We start from the raw sequence: 22,384 nt of genomic DNA on the forward strand, positions 1-22,384 counted from the left end.
TAATAAACCGTTGGCTTGTCTAAAACGTGTTTTAAATTTGGGTCATTTATCTACAAACAAATGCATACAATTATAAATAACCTTGAACATCAAAATACAACAACATGGACAACTATATCATTCTAAATAAAATAACTATATCATTCTAAATAAAATATAAACTCATGCAAACCAAACTTTTGACTCATTTGACCTTTTGTATGGATTTGTCATAATAATGTGATCCACACTCATTTCGTTAGTAACTCTTGCTAAATCTAATCTAAGGAAAGGTACAGGAAAACACGGCAAGAAAAGCCAAAAGGGGTGTGTGAGAAAATAATTTATTGACATGTAAGTATATCTAGTATACTGGAGGTACTTCGGTGGTTATTCGTGCGATTGCTGAACCGTTTTGGATGCGGCCGTGCGTGCGTAGCGCAGACCCAGCTCGTCGGCGATGTCATCGATGGCGTCGAGGCACTGGTCGAGTTGCGCGCGGGTGTGCGCGGCTGACAGACAGAATCTGAGGGAAGGAAAGATTTTTTTTAGTGAGGCATGATAAGATCAAGCAACTTGCTTTTCTAAACTACGTGATATGTTTATAGTGACCTGTAGCTCTCGACAACTCGGTCATTAAGTACAGGCACTATACCGACAGCCATACATGAGTCTGACATCAGGAATCCATGGAGCAGTGGATCTAGCTAATGGTCACACAATTCTACTAAGTTTGGATGATAGATTAGCTATGGCATAGAGGACAAATGAATATCCCAATTAATAACGATCTTTACCGTATTGTAAAGCAAGGAACCCACATTGTTTAGTCAATTGCTCTACAGCTTCACACCTGGATCTAAAGCTTGCAGAATGAACAAATAAATGAATGAACGAAGATTCTCACCGTATCCGCGCCTTATTAAGCGGTGTAGCGGGAAACCCCACTCCCACAGTGGCCAGCGATCGCTCAGTGAGGCGCTCCACTGTACACACCATCTTGCTGAACGTGTAGACCAGCATTGATACCACAGCTCAATGATACAGAGGATATAGCACAATGAATTAACTATTTCATCATTAGCTCTCCAATAAATTAATGGACTAAACTTACCGTATCCACGCCGTAATAAGCTATGCAGTTGGAAAGCCACCCGTTACTATGCACTGTGCTATAACAGTGAACAAACAAATGAATGAATGAAACTTACCGTATCCGCGCCTTATTAAGCGGTGTAGCGGGGAACCCCACACCCACAGTGGCCAGCGATCGTTCAGTCAGGCGCTCGACCGTACACACCATCTTGCTGAACGTGTAGACCAGCATGGGAACCACGGGAGAGTCGTCGTGGCCGAAGGTAAGGATGCCCATTGAGCGGAGCCTGCGAAAGAAGAAGACATTGGTTTAGAACTAGATAAGTGATGCTAAAATTGGATTGTAAATATAATTATGCTGATTGGTTAGAAATTAGAAAAATAAAATATTTTCTTCTCAGCATACTAGTGTCATTGGTTAGTGCTGTGGAAAATAGCTTTGATCACATGTAGAACCAGCTGCCATTAATACTTTCCAAAGTATTTGTCACAACTCACAACACACCACTGGCCTGATCAGAGCCTTTTAAATGAAGGTGTGCCACCAACTTCGCATCGTTGAGCTCAGTCACTATATGACGAAAAACTAATTTTCGGAGCGCTGCTGCGCGAGCCACGCCTCTATCTCGTTGTAGTAAACGTGCCATTTCATATTCATTCGTTTTTCGACAGTTGTAGAGTAACCTCCCGGTATCTGCGAAGCTTCCGTAGTCGAGCGGGCCTCAGTGATCGTAATTGATCACTGAGGTTAAGCAATAACTGGCACGGTCAGCCATTGGATGGGTGACCGTGCCAGTTATTGCAATATAAATAATAAATAAATAAGTAAGCCGTGGGTCCCGGTTTCTGCTTCGGCGTGACGGCGGACGTGATGGGTCGTGAAGTCGTGATGATCTGCTTGTGAGTGAGACGCACGTGACTCACCTCTGCCGGAAGTGCCTAGTGTTATCCCGGAGAGTAGCCACGCGGGCGCGGCCGGGCGGCGTGTCCAGCGCTCGCATGGAAGTCAAGATCTGCGCGGCGACGGCGGGCGCCATGCTGTGCGCGTAGCATGGAGCTCAGTACCTCGAGTGAGTCGCACGTGACTCACCTCTGCCGGAAGTGCCTAGTATTCTCCCGGAGAGTAGCCACGCGGGCGCGGCCGGGCGGCGTGTCCAGCGCTCGCATGGAGGTCAAGATCTGCGCGGCGACGGCGGGCGCCATGTTGTGCGCGTAGCATGGAGCTCAGTACCTCGAGTGAGACGCACGTGACTCACCTCTGCCGGAAGTGCCTAGTGTTGTCCCGGAGGGTAGCGACGCGGGCGCGGCCGGGCGGCGTGTCCAGCGCTCGCATGGACGTCAGGATCTGCGCGGCGACGGCGGGCGCCATGCTGTGCGCGTAGCCGTGCGCGTGCCCGTGCGCGCGCAGCCAGGAGGTTAGGCGGTGGGAGCCTGAGGAGGAGATAGATTGGGATAAGTATACATACATACATAATATTCGCAGGACTGTAATCCCTGAAGGGGTAGTCAGGGGTGACTCGCAAGCGGCAGTATAACCGTTCTGACCCCTTAGCATGAATTTTCATCGTGAACGTGAAGTAAAATTACTCGATCAATTTTGTAGGCAAATTTTGTTCCTACTGCCGACCGCAAGGGGCGCTGTTCATATTTTCATACAAAATTACTCGATGAATTTTGAAGGGGTCTGAATCGTTTGCTGCAACATGAAATAGACACAAATTTACGATTATATTTATGGACCTCCTGTCTCCGTCCCGTTTATGTAGTGCGCCTCGTACAGGTACAGTTATACTAAACGTGACTATCTTGCTGGCCTTCTTAACCAACCTTGATACTCTCGTAATAAGCCACTTATGTAAACAATAAACAGAAGCGGCCCCAACAAAACTCCTTGCGGTACACCTCATCAAACACTTATCAAACTCACCAGCAATATACCCGCCGGCGGCTCCAAAGCTCTTAGTGAACGTTCCCATGAGTATATCCACGTCTCTGGCGTCCACGCCCCAGTAATCAGTAACCCCCCGCCCCCGCGGCCCCATGGCCCCTATCGAATGCGCCTCGTCCAAGTATAAGTACAAGTTGTACTTCTTCTTGAGCGCCATGATGGCCGGGAGCGGCACTATTGAACCCTCCATGCTGTATATGCCTTCTACTACCTGGAAATGGGAGATGTTAGGTATTATAAAAATGTTTATTGTGGTGGAAGTGAAAGTGACACCATGTAGGTAATTTAAAATGTTTTGATGATTTATCAGAAAGATTATGAAATAGATGCCATGTCGTGCAGACCTGAACTATTTTGGGCTCTGTCTAGTTTTCCCCTTGAATTTCCTAGTTAAAAATTAGCCCATTTGTTAATGTAGGGGTTTTTTAAGAATAAGAATAATTGATTTGCATTTGGTTTGCTTTCTGCACACCAAATTCACTCCACCGTTCGCCCTTAAGCCGCAACAAACTGAACAAACATACACACACACACGCACAAACTCTCACATACGAATGTGAAACATGACACTTACAATGACGATCTTCTTCCACTTCCCCTCAGCCACGGCTCTTCTCGCCAGCCGCTCCAGGTGTCTCATATCATTGTGCTTGAACACCCGCACCTTCACTCGCGACAGCCTCAGCCCTAGGATCAAAGACGCGTGGTTGTTCTCATCTGACAGCACTAAGTCCCCCTCGCCGAGGAGACCGGGTAGAGCGAGCGAGTTGGTCGCGAAACCCATGCCGAATACTATGGCTGACTGTGGAAGAAGAAATAAGAATATGATGAGTTTGGTGGGTCAGGAATGTGGGGTTTATTGTCATATTGGGGCACCTGGCTTTACTGCTTCGGAATTTGATGAGTAGGTATTTGAAACAGGGAGCTGTGACGAGTCAACTTATTTTACGGCGCAAGTAAAACCCATATTATATCCCTGGATGAAGAGCAGGAAATGATAAAACTATTCAGATAAATAGGCATTATGTAAGGTGAGAGTACAAGTGAATCATAAAAGTTATGACTAAATGTGACCGCTTGGCCAATATTTGCGGTTTATCAAAATGTAATCTTGTACAATAACCATTGAACATAAAACATACATCACTTCATGTAATGCAGCGCAATAAAGCAGAGTTTAGCGTAACTACCTATTATGTATTTATACATTGAGCCTATCAGAACAACTTCTATTATCTTATCTCCATCAGGATCACACTGCTGATCTAATTTCCATTTTAAACGCACTTCCTATAAACCTGAAATTGATATTACTATCTTTCCGCCTACTTGATCTAGTAACGCAGACATGCTTGATCAGAGAATTTAGTGATAAAATGGTGTGTCATACAGAATAAGTACATACAGTGCGACAAACTTATCTGTTCCGGTGAGAGCGAACTAAATTGATCCATATCTCATTATTTACTAATGGATTATATATTGATATTGATTAGATGGGTTTATTGAAACTACAAGAGCGAATTACCACTACTGGCAAACTTAAAACTTATAGAATGAAGAAATATTACACATTTACGTAAGCTGTCACCGGAACAGATAAGTTTGTGGCACTGTACACGCTATGTAAACGGAAATACTTCATAAGATTTGGCCATATTCTTTTGTTCATGATTGGTAGAAAAAAAAATGATTGACTTCTAACTTCTAAGGGCGAGGGCTACATTTTAATTCTTGCGTTACGATTAGTATACTGAAGTGAGTAGGATGGGTATCTCGCAATTAGACCAATACTGTACCCCGATCACCAGAATTCGATAGAAAAGTCATCAGAACTTGTATGGATTTTATTAGTTTCTACCTAACGATACCGACAGGGGCGCTGATCAAGATGTCATACGCTTACGAATTACGCTTGCGACTTGAGTTGGCAGAACTTGTGATAGGCCTACAAAAAGCCCCCCCTCACCTCAACACCAAAGAACTCAGCCGTGGTCCTCTCCAGGTCCACATGAAGCTCGCACTGGCCCAGCTCGGCGCGCGGCGAGCACAGACTGAGCCCGTGGCGCCGCGTGGCCGCCGCCGCCGCCTCCGCGCACTCGCCGGTGCCTGATGCGAAGCCCAGGTAGTTGTACGAGCCGAGGTTGACGCAGCGACGCTCCTTGCCCGTGAACCTGCGGAAGGAGAGTTTTTTTTATGTGTGGCGAGTTACGGTAATTTTGGAGATATATCTCGACCATAGCTTATATTCAAATATGTAGGTATACGAGTAGTAATGTGGTTTAATTTTACAACTGCTCCCTGCTGTCTAAATGGTTGACAGTTTCAAAATGCGATGCTAGCAAATGATACGTATATTAGATCGGGTGATCGCTACCGCTGCCGCTAGACCGAGGACGTGGCTGGATGAGGAAGGTTGGAGACTCTGCCTCTTGAGTCACGGCACTCTTGGGTCAGGCCTATGTCCAGCACTAGAAGATTACGGCTGATGACGATGAAATATTATTATCTGGCTACGTCCGAGCTCCATTGCCTCATCCCCTAAGCACCGATTCAAATTATCATGCTCACTGGAAGCTCCAGTTGTAGTCGCTGGTCGTCCACTCCTTGACGGTGACCTCGGCGGCGGGCGCGCTCGTGATTGGTCGGTTGAAGCAGTGGCGCACGCGCCGGTACACGTAGCGAGAGAAGAACTGCTCGAACGGGTTGTAGAGAGGCGCGTAACCCTGAAACAGATTAGAAGGATTAGTTAGATTGCGAGTATAGCTTAAATACACCAGTTTTGTAACAAAAATGACGGACCTTCTCATATTCCTAAATTAGGTAGGTCTGGATTACCTATGTATTATTCGTTATGTGACAGCGAGTCCGCGTTGTTCTATGTGTAAAAGAATAATACTACTTATATTATTTTACTAGCTGTTCCCGTGAGCTTCGCTTCGCCTTAAAAAGTTTTCCCGTAGGAATTCCGGAATAAAAAGTAGCCTATGTTCTATCTCAGGGTCTAGACCATATGTATACCAAATTTCATTCAAATCCGTCCAGTAGTTTTGGCGTGAAAGAGTAACTGACAGACACAGTTACTTTCGCATTTATAATACATATTATAGTTAGGATTGCTCCAGCTCCAGAGGCTAGCATTATAGTAGGTACAAAATAACAGTCGCATAAAACACCAGCATCAAATCTATTCCTATCGGTTGTTGATCAATATCGTCAAGGTTTTATTTATTGGTGTCGATACCCTAAGCACTTGGCTTTCAATCGTAAAATGCCTGCAATAAAATGAGAGCCTTTTTGAGAGGCTGAATATTCCATACGTTTGACTTTTTCACACGTTTCTTCACGTTCACGATGATTATTTATTTAATCCTTTATTGCACAAATATAAAAATAAGTGTACAAAGGGTGGACTTAACGCTACAAGCATTTTCTACCAGTCAACCCACAGGAGGTGCAAGAAAATTTTATTATAGATAGATAGATAGATAGAGTACTCTTTATTTGTACACCAAGAAATGATTAACAATTTTACATAGACACTTAACTAGGGTACAAAAGGCGGTCTTATCGCTTATAGCGATCTCTTCCAGACAACCTTTGGATGGATGGACTAGAGATATAAAAGGGGTACAGTGTACTTACTCAACGAATGTAGTATAATTTAAGTTATTATTATCTAACTACACACTAAATATAAGCAAAAAATAAATAAAAAATACACACAAGTACATACGCCTACTACATGTATTATAATACACAATTATATACAATATAATACATATATAAATATATACAAACACATATATACATATACATACATACTTCATATACATACACATACATATCATACATATTATACCTACATACATGATTTTATAATAAATATTTAATGATCTGATAACAGCTAAACAGTTGATTTAAGGTAGTGTTCCTTCACCATTCTCTTAAAGGTTTCCAGAGTTGGTGCTTGTCGGATTTTTGAAGGAAGATCATTCCACAAAGTGATAGCGCGTACTGTGTAAGAAGCACTGAAGAATTTAGTGGTATTAGGAGGGATATTAAGGCGGAGATTGTGGGTAGAGCGCAGTGTCAGGTTGTGAGATTCACAACGAAGCTGAAAGCGTTCTTTTAAGTAAGCGGGGTATGTTGGGTTAAAGAGTATGGAATATAAAAGTGAAAGAATGTGGGCATTGCGACGAAGACGAATAGGGAGCCACTTGAGTTTCGCGCGAAAGTTGGAAACATGGTCATATTTGCGTAAGCCAAATATAAACCGTAAGTATAGAAAAATTTTGGAGTCGCTCAAGCTTATTTAACTGCTCCTCAGTTAAATCTGGATAGCAAGAATCGGCATAATCTAAAATAGGTAGAAGTAAAGACTGAGAAAGCTCAATTTTGGTGGAAGTGGGCAAGAAATTCCGCAATCTGCGAAGTGAACCTGCTGAAGCAAACATCTTTCTACTAACTACTTCCAGCTGCTTTTTCCATGTCATGGATCTGTCCAGATACACCCCCAAGTTTTTAACTTCTTTACTCCACTCTATATGTACACCATCAAAAATAACTGGTGGAAGGGTATCGAAGTCAATCATGGAAATAAATCTAGGGCTGCCAAGAATGATCACCTGGGTTTTAGTCGGATTGACATTATAAGGTGTGCAAAAAGAAAACAACACTATTACTACAAAATTAAAACAATTATTCACGCTATAAAGAATCGGGAGGGTTACTCTATACTGAGGAAAAAAGAAACGAACGATAGCTGTCGTGCAATTGGCACGTTTAATACAACGACATAGAATCGAGGCTCGCGCAGTAGCGTTCCGAAGCTTAGTTTTTCGTCATAAAGAGTGACCCCCCCAGTTTGGCTCGGTGCCAGGTCACAGCACAGCTGACCCAACCTACAGAACCCACACCCGGTTTACTCACGCTATCAGAAAATGATAACTCAACATATCAAAGCATTTTAATCCTACATAATTTATATTAGGTGCGATATAAGTTGTATTGTATTTCTGTCTGTCCGGCGCTTCGTTCTTTGATCTCGTTTGCTAAAATCTTCGAGCTTTCTATTCTTAATTTGTTATTATGCCCCTATGTCCTCATACATGTAAGGTTTAATTGAGCCAAAGATAATAAAATGTGTCCAAAATCAATACTAAAACTATTGGATATAGCATCTCAACGGTGCAGTATCGGTAAACAAATTCTGGACACGTATTATTTTATGGGGAATTATAAAACGAGCGAACAAAAAAAAACTTTGCGACTGATGATGACATACTGTTTTAATAACTTGAGCGTTATGAATTTGAGTAAGCGAAAAATTAACCAAACTGACGACGAATATTGATTTATAATAAAATCCAGAACGAGCTTACAAAAAGTGGATTGTGATAAATCCATTTCAGATACTAAAATTTTATCCGAGCGACTAAATTACTAAGTGAGCGACTGGAAATACAGAGAGAGCAACTTCAATATTAAGATATAGATTCGATTTTTCTAAGTGAGGTTATACTTAGCGAACTACTAAAAAGTTCACTTTGAGCAAAGTTTTGTATACTGCTATTAATGATTATTGGTTACTGATATTCTATTTGAGGGCTTATGTTTTTTATTTAGATACGCTTTTTTAATGAAAACTACAGATTTTAAATGCGCGTGAATTCGAATGGGGGCGGGGCGACGAATCGTTGCAGTCAGGTGAGTCGTAGTAGGGCTCCTCATACCTATCAATGTTTCTTAGTATTAATAAGAAGTTTTTTTTAGTTGACTGAAGCGTCTTATTTTATTTTTTGTTCATTTGATTGAAATAAATGCATGCATATTACTTAACTTTTACGGAGTACATTGTTTTATTTAATTACCCTTATATTTCAATAATAAAATTTCTCAACTAATAGAATAGTGTTTCTTCAAATAGTTATTTCATATTATTTTTATTTTTTAAATGTGAGCTCATTATACTCTGCTCATTAGTGTATTTTTCAAAATGGTTTTTCTACTCGAAACACTTCATTTAAAATAAAATGCTGCTCAGTATAAAAAATACATTTGCCAAATATTGAAAAAAATGCAGGACGTAACGTTGACACTCAAACAAATATTAGGTCGCTCAAACGTTATGAAGCTGCTCATTTTGTATTTTAAGTTACTCAAATTAATGTTTGTAAGTTGCTGTTCTGTTGATTTCTCGTCACTCGCAGTCAGTCGCTCACTTAGTAATTCTATAACCCAAATTAATTAATTTTGACACTTAGAACTGTAATTTACAGTCACTCGTTTTATTGCTACCCTTATTTTATTTGGCGAGTTTGTTCATTGTCAAGTTATAAGAAGAGCATCTTAACATAATATGATACCTATACAGAATATCCAGTGTTGGATGGCGCAGAGCATCGGTTTCACAATTGACCTACTTATTTACACAAGTATTAATAAATCACATTGTCATCGGCACGCAATGAGATACTTCATACATTGGAGTACACATACCTACCTATAAGGTGTGGCTAAAATACCAGGAAAAAATACATTATGAACTAAACCATAATGGGAATACGCGAAAAATATTTCGTTTCTTCATAATGATTTCCCTGTTTGCAACACTGCTATAGCCCCAGACATGAGAAGACGTCTGAATAATCAAGATTGGGGACAGTGTAGAGGGCTGATCAAAGGAGAATGTTATGGCTGATGATGAACTCAGAGAGTAGTTAGAACATTGCCATCTTAAATCCTACTACAGTCACGTGCAATGTAAAAGTACCACTTGCCACTGATGAAAGTCATGCGTGATAAATGGCAATGATAAAATGAACGTCATACATATATTACGGAATACGTGATGGGATACAATACACAAGAGCTTTCAAATCATTTTGCCTTATACATCTGGAATATTTATTACTGTAACGCTACTGGAACTCAGATAAGAATATTCAAGCACATTGGGTTATTCGCAGTGAATTCAACTATGTATCTTGTCCCTACAGATATAAAGCCGTGAATGGAACGCACAGCATTTTCCCCGCAGACCCAGTCGCATTGCGGACAGACACCGAAATAGTTTACATAACTTAAATCCTTTGGTCAAGTTCAATGTTGAAAATGTATTGAGGGCTCTCTCGGGGTGATGTTAGATTCTGACAGAATTTCTAGCAGCTACAGTCCAGTTTATTCTATTCTATTTTGATGGGGGTGAAGCTCTTGTACGTGTGAAGCTCTCTGATCTCTCGAGTGGAACTTTTGTACATATCCCCCGAATTTAAGCTCCGTTAGCCAAGCTCAGTTTATTCATTTTATGATTAAGTACTATTTATTTACGACCGCTAAAGTTTCCACAAGGTATATTACGCAGTAACGGAATTCAGGTCAACAGTTTTTTTAGGTCGTAAAGGGCATCTTTATAAGAGCAACGCGAAGCCAGCATCTTTTCATGCGTAGGTACTTATTATGAAGCATTTATAATCTAAAATTTTAAAGAAAATAAGTTTTCCTCCGAGCCACGCAAGCAAAGTTTTTAGGGAAGAATTTCTTCACAATTTTCGCATGCCAAATGATTGGCATGCGAAAGCCTTAGTTCACGAATATCTTAACTGCGGTTCAGTCTGAGTGTGTCGAGTGCTTTCGGTGCTTTCCGAGGTCGTTGCGGGTGCACGGCGGGCTCCGGTGCGACGCCGGTGCGAACTGGGTGCGTCCCGGACATTCGGTGCCTTTCGGGTGTGAGGACTACATTTGCTAAGTTTTTTTTTATAGTGACTCTTTATGCTGCTTAGCCTGGTGGCTATTATAGCTTTACCCTGAGCTGGGGGGAGCAGGTAGTCCCTGTCTCAGATACTTTCGCTGAGAGTACGCTGCTGCGCTATAGGTAATTGACTTTATCTCGTTGTATTAGAATGTTAACCGTACCGATGTCTTTAGCATGCCGTCGAGGGTAGTTTTTCATGCTCCAATAAGCCTCGGAATAATACCATCTTCAAACATCAGAACTATCAGAAGTGCAGTACCTAATGCAACCACAAAATATGTGCTCTCTACCGTATCTGTGAGCGCCAATTGTGGATCGACGTTACGAAGCCAAAAATTAAGACTATGAAAAATCATAGAACTAAACTGTAGCATAGGAGAATGGAACAAAGTAGGTGTTCAATTTAAAACAATATAAAATAGCTCGTATTCAATCTGTGGTCATGATTAGTAGTTTCGTGTGTGGGCGGTAGGGTTGCCAAGTGGTTGCCAGTGTCGATCCTAATAGGGCTTAATAATTGAAGGACAATCATTGAGGAAATAACCATATGTCTAGATATGAATACCTAACTACATGACAAAAGATACTAAAAGCAGTGCATATCTATCCCTACAATTTAGTATTAATTTCTATGAAAAATGCCTATGAATTTGAAATCATCGTCAATCATGGACTTCTGGAGGCCTCTTCCGTGGAGCGCCTCAACAACCCTCGCATTTCCTCGCTCAGCCACTGCATAATCCTATATCATGAATTTGCCAGCTTTCCAGCTGTTAATGAACAGACTTTGATCCGAAATAACCGAATCTCGCCAAATGTTTCTGATAGTAGTGTGAAGTGCGATGAAAATCAAAAGCAAATACAGAACAAACAGGCGGCAACCCTACAGTAAACGAGCTACCGACAACAGATGCTGATTGTTACACAGAGTACACTGGGCCGTAATGAATTCCCGAAACTGTTAACAAATGGAGGAGGCCGAACGGAGGCTTGCATTTGGAACAACTCATACTGTGCTGTTATGTTGCATGTTGAAGAGATAATATTTTAACTGTGACTCAGCAATGCGAGCTTATCGACAGCTTTCTGATATATATATTTTGGTAACAAGAGAACAAAAGTTACGAGTATACCCTAGATAGCTTTACTAAGATCGTAACTTGCGTTTAACGTCTAATACTATCAGAAATGATAAAAACAGAAATTCAATCGGCTGTCCAAGAGTCAGTATCACAGAGTATAAAAAATTGTATAACGACGGAGTTTGAAAGGATTAAGAAGGATCTCGCAATGATTAAGGAACTAAAAGAATCAGTTGAGTTTTTCAGCAGTGAATATGACCGAATGGGGACGCAACTAAAAGCTACTGAAGAGCATGTAAAAAAACTGAAGAATGAAAACTTAGCGCTGCTTAATACTGTCAACGATATCTCTACAAGGCTAAACATGATAGAGCTTCATTCAAGGGAAACCAATGTTGAAGTAAATGGTGTACCTGAAAACAAATCAGAAAACATAAATATAATGATCAAACAGTTAGGTGAAGTTGTGTCATGCCCAATCTCAGACAGTGATATTCTTTCCTGTTCTAGAGTAAGAAAACTCGATGATAAAAGCGACCGACCTCGGGCTATAATCGTCAAATTACCTAGCTCAAAGACTAGAGATGAATTGTTGGCTGCCGTAACAAAATATAACAAGGGGAAGCAAAACTCAAGGGGGAGGTAAAAAGAATGCAGTTTTTGTATTATTATATATATATTTACCCCCTTTTTATAAAGCCCTACACGCTGAAACAAGGAAAGTAGCACGTTATATTGGCATCAAATATGTTTGGATTCGGAATGGTCGGATACTAACGAGGAAGGATGACACCGCACCCGCAAAACAAATTAAATGTTACGAATCGCTAAAGCATTTGTAATACACACAATTATGAAGCGATATTAAATAGGACCATATTATTATTATTTAAAAATTCAAAATCTACTACCAAAATTTCCGAGGTATGCGGACGAAACTAAATGATATTTATCTAGCGAGCCTAAGAAATGATTACGAAGTCATAGTGGCTACTGAATCTTGGTTGAATGACAGTATTACGGATGCGCAGGTCTTTGACTCGAGATATAACATATACCGTAGAGATCGTGCGTCTACCGCACTGGGTGGTATGGATTCTGGTGGTGTAATAATCGCAGTGAAAAAAACATTAAATTCGTGCAGAAAACCTCAGTGGGAAAGTGAATGCGAGGATGTATGGGTAACAGTGAATTTTAGTGGAACCTCGAACAATAAGGATACCATTACTGTATGTGGTGTATACATCCAATCGCCAGTGAAACAAAACTACTTGGACTTATTTCTCGATAACGCAAATAAAGTAATGACTCTCAGCGAACATAAATTCATTATATGTGGTGATTTTAATCTAAGTTTCATTAACTGGTCTCTCAACAACGAAGACGATACTTCCGTTACGTACTTGTCTCCTTCGAATTACCAGTGCAATATGGGTTACTCTCTTACCGACTTCATGTCTCAAAATAACTTGTATCAATTCAATCCTGTTAAAAACCATAATCTTAGAACATTAGATCTTGTGCTATGTAACTTCCAAGGTCCAATTGTCCGTGCAAGTACTGATTTCCTAGTAAAAATTGATAAACACCACCCTCCCATAGAAATTGATATAACAACTCATAGTTCCGCCATACCGAAAAGCAAACAATTCGCAACACATAACTTTAAAAAGGCTGACTATACAACTGTTAATCAAGCACTACAGGAGGTTGACTGGTGTAATCAATTAGAAGGCTGTAAGAATGTTAATGCAATGGTTGATTTGTTCTATAAAATTATTTGGACTATCATAGATAAGACTATTCCCAAGTGTAAATATCGTTCTCATAAATACCCTGCTTGGTTTACAGTGAATATTATTAAGTTAATTAAAGAAAAAGAGAAAATACGCTTAAGATTTAAGCATCATAAAAATCCCCGCGATAAACTTGAACTTCAGCTAATGAATAAACGCTTAGATTCAGCTATACGTTATTCCTATAGGAAATACGTGAATTCAATAGAGTCATCAATTGCTTCAAACCCAAAGAAATTCTGGCCCTTTCTGAAAGAAAAAAGAGAATGCCATAGAGCTATGCCTAATGTTATGTATCTTGATGATATATCGGCTGATACCAACACAAATATTTGTAACCTCTTTGTCAGACAATTTTCTTCTGTTTATAGTTCAGACACCATGCCATCGTCTAATACTCCATATACAAATTCGATTGATATGTTCCCTCAGAACTGCTTGCACAGTGTTACGGTAAATGAATTAACCATTCTAAAAATAATTAAAAAAATTGATCCCTGTAAAGGAGCTGGCCCAGATGGTATCCCGCCAATATTTATAAAAAGATGTGCTAAGTATTTAACACAGCCCTTAAAACTTATATTTAACAAGTCTCTCTCTAGCTCGACTTTTCCATCTACTTGGAAGCTAGCAAATGTAATACCAATACATAAAGGTGGCAATGAATCAGACATTAAAAAATATCGCCCAATATCAATTTTGTCGATTTTCTCCAAGCTTCTGGAATCGGTAGTCTGTCCTATCTTGGTGAACCATTCTAAAGCCTTGATCACACCTCAACAACATGGGTTTGTTAAGAATAGATCAACAGTAAGCAACCTTCTCTCCTACGTTACAGACTTGATAAAAACAGTGGATGATAGAGGTGAAGTTGATGCTATATACACCGACTTCAGCAGCGCATTTGACAAAGTAAATCATGAGCTACTAATCAATAAATTGAGGTCATATGGAATTCATGGATCATTGCTGGGCTGGTTTGAGTCGTATCTTGCTGGAAGAGAGCAAAGAGTTGTGATCTCTGGTTTTAAGAGTGATATAACATATATTGCGAAGTCAGGAGTACCGCAGGGTTCACATCTTGGTCCAATATTGTTCAACCTGTTTGTCAATGATATTGTTAAAGTTATTAAACACAGCAAGTGTCTCCTGTTTGCTGATGACTTGAAGTTGTACCGTACTATAAATAACGAACAGGATACTCTTCTTCTACAAAGAGACTTAAATGCTGTCTTTAAATGGTGCAATGATAACAAAATGATTTTAAATAGCAGCAAATGCTACCATATTAAATTCACAAAACGAAAACATACAGTCAAGTTTGAATATAAAATAGACAATATACCACTTTCTTCAGTATCAACAATTCGAGATTTGGGTGTGACTTTTGACACTAAGTTAACATTTAGCCAACACATAGATAATATTGTAAATAAAGCATCTAAAATGTTGGGATTCCTGAAAAGATCATGCTGTGAATTCAATAAAGCAAAGACACTATTAATAGTCTATAATGCTCTTGTACGCAGCCAACTTGAATATGCGTCCCCTATATGGAATCCTAATTACCAAGTGCACAGTGACAGAATTGAACGAATCCAACGGAAATTCACAAAATACCTGGCTTACAAAGATAGAGAATGCCCTTATAGAAGCCATTATAGTGAAAGATTGAGGCACTTTAAGGTCCAGTCACTAACAGATCGTAGGAATAATATGGACCTTGCAACTCTCCATAAAATTATCCACGACAAGATTTCATCTCCAGACCTACTAGCATTAGTCAACTTCACAATCCCACGAAGCGGTTTTAGACTTGGTAATAGAAAAATATTTAACCCTCCACCAAATAAAACAAATCTCGGTCGCAACTCACCACTTACACGTATTATGAACAACTATAATCAAATTTATTCTTCCAACCAAAGCATTGACATTTTTAAAAACTCAAATTATAGGATATTTCTGCAATTTGTAAATAAATTATAATATATTTTTTATTTTTATAATGCATGCTGCATGAATATTATTAATTGATAATTATATTATTAGATAATTATATTAATTGATAATTATATTGTAATTTAATTCTGTAATTTATTTCTATAATCTATTTCTCTAATTTTATTTCTGTAATATTGGACTTGGATAATTTAATCTTGGAATGTAGGTATATTATTAAGGAAACTGATTTAAAATTATGAATGTTGTGTGTGCCTGTAATTGATAAATTTACACAGAACAATTAGTATATTTAATTAATAATTTTATAATGATATTGTAAATTTATTGTTGGTGTACCATTTTTTAATAAATAAATAAATAAATAAACTTTGGGACCATGATGATAAGGTAAGCTTCGGGTTTCATTTCAGTAATGGTAGAATCTTGAGTAGGACATAAATAAGATAAACAAGACAAGGTCAGTGGAGTGGTCACTTTTAACATTCAATTACACTATTTTTGCAGTTAGGTATCGATCAACTATTACATAACAGTTTTTTTATTTTATTATCATGCTTTTGTAATAATTCTAAGGTTGCGTTGCACCATTTAACTTTAACTATTACAAACGTCACATCGTCTGTCAAAGCATCGGTTAAGCGAAAAATTGGTTGCACCATTCAACTATGGTTAAAATGACGTCATAACTTTAACGATAACCATAACCACCCAATGTTGGCCGGTTAGTGCTTTTGTTAAAGTCAAGTAGCTGTCAAACGCGTTGTATAACCTCAAAGTAACAGTATAACGTACAAATATTAATATTAAATAATTCTTAACATGTCGCTTCTACGTGAAATAGCGCTTGAAACAAGTTCCTCAGAAATTGAGATTGAGGTGGAGTAAGTACAGAACTTACGAAATATGAAGAGAAAGGTGTACTTTCAGAGAACTGATAGATTCGCAACTTGGGATGAGAACTCGTTCTTGGATAGGTTCCAGGTCTCAAAAATGTGGCTCGTGTGTTGGCTTTAAAACTAGAACCTTTCTTACTGCCTCCGACGACGAAGTGAGTACCAATTATTATTATGTTGTAGGTGTAATGATCATCTTCACCACCAAATAAGCGTCCACTTCTAGCCATGGGCTCTCAAAAGGAGCGAAACAACACTGTGCCCTCGGCCTTCCTTATCCAGCCACTACCGGCTACCTGCCGGTTGCCGGTCCAGCGCAGCAATCTAATATCAAAGTAACCTACGTAACTCTTTAATTGAATAACCTTGTTTTCAGAAATTTTGCAATCACTCAAATACAGAAATATATCAATGAAAATAAGGACAGAACTAAGAAGAGTGCAGCCCATTATAGTGGCTACGGCATAGCTGCATAATATATTATGTTAACAAAATAGAGACCCTGTGCTCCACTACCACCAGCTAGGTTTTTTATGATGATTCATCATCTGATGAAGAGGAACCTGTCTATGCAGTTAACAGGAATGATGAGCATAATCGAAGGATGTCAATAAATAATTATTTTAATAGATTACATCGTTAGTTTTAATTTCAACTTGTTAAGAATTAATTAATAAGATAATTAATAATAAAGGCTTCTATTCTATTCTATTTTCTGGGGGTGTAAGTACCTGCACCTGGCTCTCTCGAATGGAACCTTTGTGCATATCCCCAAGGTCTAAACTGCCTTCCAAAGCTTGGACCATTTCTCCACCACGCTGGTACACTGCGGGTTGGTGGGTTCACATATCTAGATGTGCTAAATCTAGATATGCAGGTTTCCTCACGATGTTTTCCTCACCGTAAGAGCGATGGTATACATTGTAGGTACTTATGTTACAAGAACTCATTGGTACATGTCAGCGCCGGGATCGAACCCGCATGTCTGGCGTGAGAAGCGGGCGCTTACCCGACTGAGCTACCACCGCTCTTAACCCTAGAGTGCTCGCGCTATGAGCGTTTTGCCGCCCTCAGCAAAGAATGTTTATTATTTTGTGAACTATGCACTCCTCAAGGCCCAGCGCCTATGTAGCTGATTTCTCGGTCTTCTGCTACATGTTACGTAAATTTGGAGAAATTCAGTGCACAGGTTACGGCAGGACGAGAGAATTGAAGAGAGTGTGTCGCACGGGGCGGCAAAATGCTCACCGCGCGAGCACTCGCGTCAGTAAAATTTTAGTTATTTTTTTTACAATTGTTATGAAATATTGTTAGTTTTTTTGTGTTTTTGGTAATAACAATGTAAATATAATGTAGGTATGTATCTATTTCAGTTTACATTCGATTAACGATATAACTTTGTTAATTTACTAACGAGTTAATTTTACGAAGAATTTACCTGGAAAAAATAGCTCTGCCCATAACTACACCACGTATAACAATAAAATCTCACATATGGACAATATATAAGTGTTTTTTATTGGTCCGGTGGTACAAGTCCCCCGTTTTGTACCACCAGACCAACATAAAACACCCTAAAGAAGAGAGGGTATATGCATATAACTATGTCCATATAAGAAAAATAGTAGGTCAAAAAAGGGTGCAATACATGAAGAAAGTTACTGTGCAACGATCACTTTGTGTTCATGTTTCAGGACTGTGTTGCTGAAATAAATGCTGTAGATGACGATAACGTCAATTTTTTTTAATAATTTTGAGTTTTGTTGATTTTGTGTGGTTTAAGACAAACTTATACCTAAAAGATCAGATTTTTTACCAAAGCATGAACGATAGTTCATATAATGGACAATTATAGTATAAAAACTATAAATATTACTTTTTCTAATACCATATGCTTAATTTTATTCAAATTATATACATTTATAAGTTTTCGTAATTATGAAGTGTCCAAAAAATACATTTTAATATGGGCGGCAAAATGCCGCCACGCGAGCACTCGCGTCACACAAAAAGGCGCGACTACTCTAGGGTTAATATAGGCTTAATAGAGTCTACTTTGTCGCGGGTTTTATTGATGATCTTTTGGTATATGAATCTTTTGGTCAATATTTGGAGGAACAACAGACTTAGGTCCTATGACATGTTGACTTTGAGTGCTTTGACAGAGAATGACGGCTACAATGTACTCTGTGACGGCTTCAGTCCGACAGCTAGATTTGGTATTGCCTTACATAAAAACGTTTCCCACAATAACTTTGGGGAAAATTATGTCTCAAACGATTAGCAACCCTAATAACATTAACAATGACCGACGATTTGATGGTGCAACACGTTGCAGTAAAATGTAAACTGTAACGACTCTGTCATTGCTAAGTTTAACCTTAACTATTACGATAACCGGGATGTTGATGCAACCCACCCTTAGAATAGTTATTTAAAGCGAACATAATGTCACCGTTAAATCTAAAATAGAAATACTGAATGAATAAATTCTAACCAAGCTGTAAAGAAGAACTCTATCGTTAAAACCCCTACACCTACCTACATGCCACGGCCCAACACCTGCTATCGATCCTCAAGATTCCACAATCATAAATTCAGCTCTAATTGCTACATCTATTATACAAATTATGTCAGTATCGACCTTTTTTGCAACAGTCTGAGACATGCTTGGTTTAGAAAGCGCATATCTACGCGTCGTCTGAACGGTAATGCACGATTAAAACGGGTTCGTAATGTTCGTATGTATACGCGATTCAGGTCCCACTTGAGTAAATCTGCCTAGGCATGAACTGAAAACTTACTCATCGATAATGTATGTGGCCAATTACAGCGCCGTATCCATAGGAACTTAACATGTGCTTAACTTAAAATTCTTAAGTTTCACATGGGGCATCAGAAGCTAAAATTTAATATTTATAAACACTAGCAACTTGGTACCTTACTGCTACTTATCATTTTCGGTATACCATGATTATTGTGGTTAATATTCGTAGTACCTATGTATGTACCTACTATGTAAATCGGTCTTTACATAACATTGAATAATTCCGGTAGGTACTATCAACTGACGATGAACAGTTTCCGAAGGCTTTTCATATTCAAATAGGGTATTCATGCAGCGAGCAATAAGTACCAGAGTTGAAGATCAAAACATTACGTTTCATTGTTGTTAATAGCGTAAATTAGAACGGCCGAGAATAGGCACTTTTTGTTGAACATAAATACTGCAATTTGCACTGCGGAGGCGAGTTGCCTAACGTTGTTTTTGTTTACTTCTGAAACCGTGTCTGGAAAGCTGGTCTATGAAATATGAATCTATCATGAAATAAGGACCATTCTCTTCAGCGTGTCGATAACAAACACTAGAGCTTGACTAGAGTTTGTGACTATGATGAAAGGATTAGCCAATCAGTGTAAGGAACTTACTGACTGCCCAGGGTGTTCTAGATGTAACTCAAGACCTTGTAGTAAATGAACCCGTAAAAGTATAAATAAAACGCATCTAACATAAGGAAGTGGTAGTATCTCAGATGGGTAAGCGCTCAGTGGCACAGATAACATTCCTTCAGTGAGTTCAATGGTAGAAAGTGCTTATAGCTTTCAGTCCAACCTATGTACACTTATTTATTTTTTTGTAGTCACTTAACTTGCAATCGGTCTTGAGTGACCATAAACAGTTGTTTGGAGTAGCAGTTGTATCTGTACACTTATAATTATATTTTATATACAAATATTTATTAAATTCCTTCTCACCTCTCTATTCCGCTCCCTCGCCACCTTCGGGGTGAACAGCAGCTGGTTCAGATAGCCGAGGATCATGAGGATGAGGAAGCCGATCTGCGTGAGCGCCACCGTGACCATGGAGCCCTCATCCGCCGGCGCCGGCAGCTCGAACTGCGACCAGTCCACTGGAGCCCACCGGTCTGCATTGTGCTTCTGGGGTGCAGAGGGATTCATTTATTGATACTAACATTACATAGGTACATAATTTTGTTTTTATGTAAAGGTAAAAGCTTGATGACATTGTGTTTGTCATTTCATGCAAAAACTAGTGTATCTACCCTAAGTATAAGATTTTTGGTTATATAAACTACTAGGTATACTTAATATACACTCATGGGCAATGAAAAAATTCCACTCACAAAATGCCGACACCAAACGACCCCAAATTTTTCAAATTTAAGCTAGCCTTTTCCGTTAAGGAGTAATTTGGTGTTTTTCGCAGTGGAACCTTTTCATTGCCCATAAGTGTATATTAAAGGTTCTCTGGTTGAGATTGAGCTGTGTGTATAATGTAATATTGAATTCTAAAGATTTATGAAAATATCCAGGTACACATATGAGACAGTTAACAAACCACTCACACATAAAGTCACTGCAACTCTTATCAAAGATAACAAAGTGGTATGATGTTATCAATAGTGGCTATAACTTATAGACTTAATTTTCTCAAACATAAAACACTTTATGTGTACTCTACTTATTTACTTAACAATTTTCTTAGGAAAACTATTAAGTACCAAACACATTTCTATCACCATAAAAATATATGTATTATATTTGCTATGTATCAAATTTAATGTTCCCATAAACTTTTACTGAAGAATTTTTAGATTTAAAAAGGCATTTTAGTAAGATCTTTCAGTCTCTGAAAGACGTCTAAGATGGATAGTACAACAATTGCATATCTCTAACATAAAATTTCTCCACTATACCCTAAAATGTCTCCAGGATGCTTAATGTTATCTATCATTTAGACTAGATAGATAGAACCCATCCCACTGCCACCAGCTAAACAGAATAAGTTACAAATTATATTTTTATATTATCTAAATTAAGCTGAAATAGTAACATTATATTTCAGGAACTTAGAAGGGAACTTGTAGGGTTGATTTCTGGTTCTGACAGTCCTGAATAATATTATTAGGTAGCCAGAATTATATTTTTACTCTTGTAAGCTTAAGTTTCTGTGCTTTTTTCCATGGCTTGTATTTTAGTTAAATGTTACCAAGGAATTCAATAAGTTTCCTTGATAGATAACTATATAAAACAAAAGGTTTATTAGTTCATGGAAATTATTGTTATTATTATTACAGTGTATCAGTAGGAAGATGTATGTTTTTTATCTCGCACATGAGATGACCGGTAAATTACAAGGATTGATATCATCAAATGTGATGCTGTAATGATGTTCAGGAACTAGTGAGCGCCGGCCGCAGTGGGCCACTCGGTAATAAAGCGTAATTAACAGGGGCGTGCCGGGAACCACTGCAGCAGGGAAAGTTAACAAACTTTCCAAGAGGTTATAATACTTTAATAACTTACATTAACGCCATTGCTGAGGCCGTTTTTCACGTGTCCATTTTTGTAATGATTCACTTTCCCGTTCGCTAACTTGTTATCTGTACCGTTACATTTATCCTGTTTATCCGAAACTTCCATAAAATTTGATGGAACGCGACCATTCTCCACAACCACCGCCATCCTTGTAAAAAAAGTTAAGCAAAATGTGCACAGAGTAAAAAATTCAGATTGTTCAAATGGTTCTAGCTTTCAAGCAGAGGATGCAGCGCTGCTTAGAAAAGCTACCATAAAAATATTAATATACTTGTAGCATTTTACGCTTTTGAAACCCGAATACGTCACTCTTGTTCGCCGCAGATTAGATTGGCATTGTCAAAAATTGCACTGTTTTATCATTGCATGACAGTTGTGGATGTCAGTTTGACTTAACTCCACAATGTTGCCATATATAAAATAGAATATTTATTATTTACTCCATCTCTATGCCTTTTTTTAGTCTTTTTAATATAAATTAAATATTAATTTTGATTTTATTATTTATTGGAACTGATTTAAACATTTTA

The 22,384-nt window shown here is 38.7% G+C and overlaps 1 protein-coding gene across 1 annotated transcript; it reads right to left on the reverse strand.

Moving 5' to 3' along the window:
- Window positions 1-307: 307 nt before the first annotated feature.
- Window positions 308-22,031, reverse strand: LOC105393414 (serine palmitoyltransferase 2). The gene is made up of 9 exons (XM_048624336.1): window positions 21,843-22,031; window positions 20,271-20,453; window positions 5,594-5,748; window positions 4,992-5,196; window positions 3,597-3,824; window positions 3,002-3,233; window positions 2,331-2,505; window positions 1,191-1,361; window positions 308-505 (listed from the first exon to the last, which is right to left on the reverse strand). Exons 1-9 carry the CDS (start codon window positions 21,999-22,001, stop codon window positions 370-372), a joined length of 1,644 nt encoding a protein of 547 aa, XP_048480293.1. The 5' UTR covers window positions 22,002-22,031; the 3' UTR covers window positions 308-369.
- Window positions 22,032-22,384: the final 353 nt, after the last annotated feature.

Source organism: Plutella xylostella, chromosome 12 (assembly GCF_932276165.1).
Source record: "Plutella xylostella chromosome 12, ilPluXylo3.1, whole genome shotgun sequence".
In the NCBI taxonomy this organism is placed as follows: Eukaryota; Metazoa; Arthropoda; class Insecta; order Lepidoptera; family Plutellidae; genus Plutella; species Plutella xylostella.

What these genes read in the sequence shown, in the direction of transcription:
- LOC105393414 (XM_048624336.1), bottom strand. Translation starts at nt 22,001, where the DNA reads ATGGCGGTGGTTGTGGAGAATGGTCGCGTTCCATCAAATTTTATGGAA. An exon ending in GACTACAACTGGAGCTTCCA is followed by an intron (nt 5,197 to 5,593) that starts GTGAGCATGATA and finishes CTCCTTCCGCAG; the next exon opens with GTTCACGGGCAAGGAGCGTC. An exon ending in CTGAGTTCTTTGGTGTTGAG is followed by an intron (nt 3,825 to 4,991) that starts GTGAGGGGGGGC and finishes CTTCTTCCACAG; the next exon opens with TCAGCCATAGTATTCGGCAT.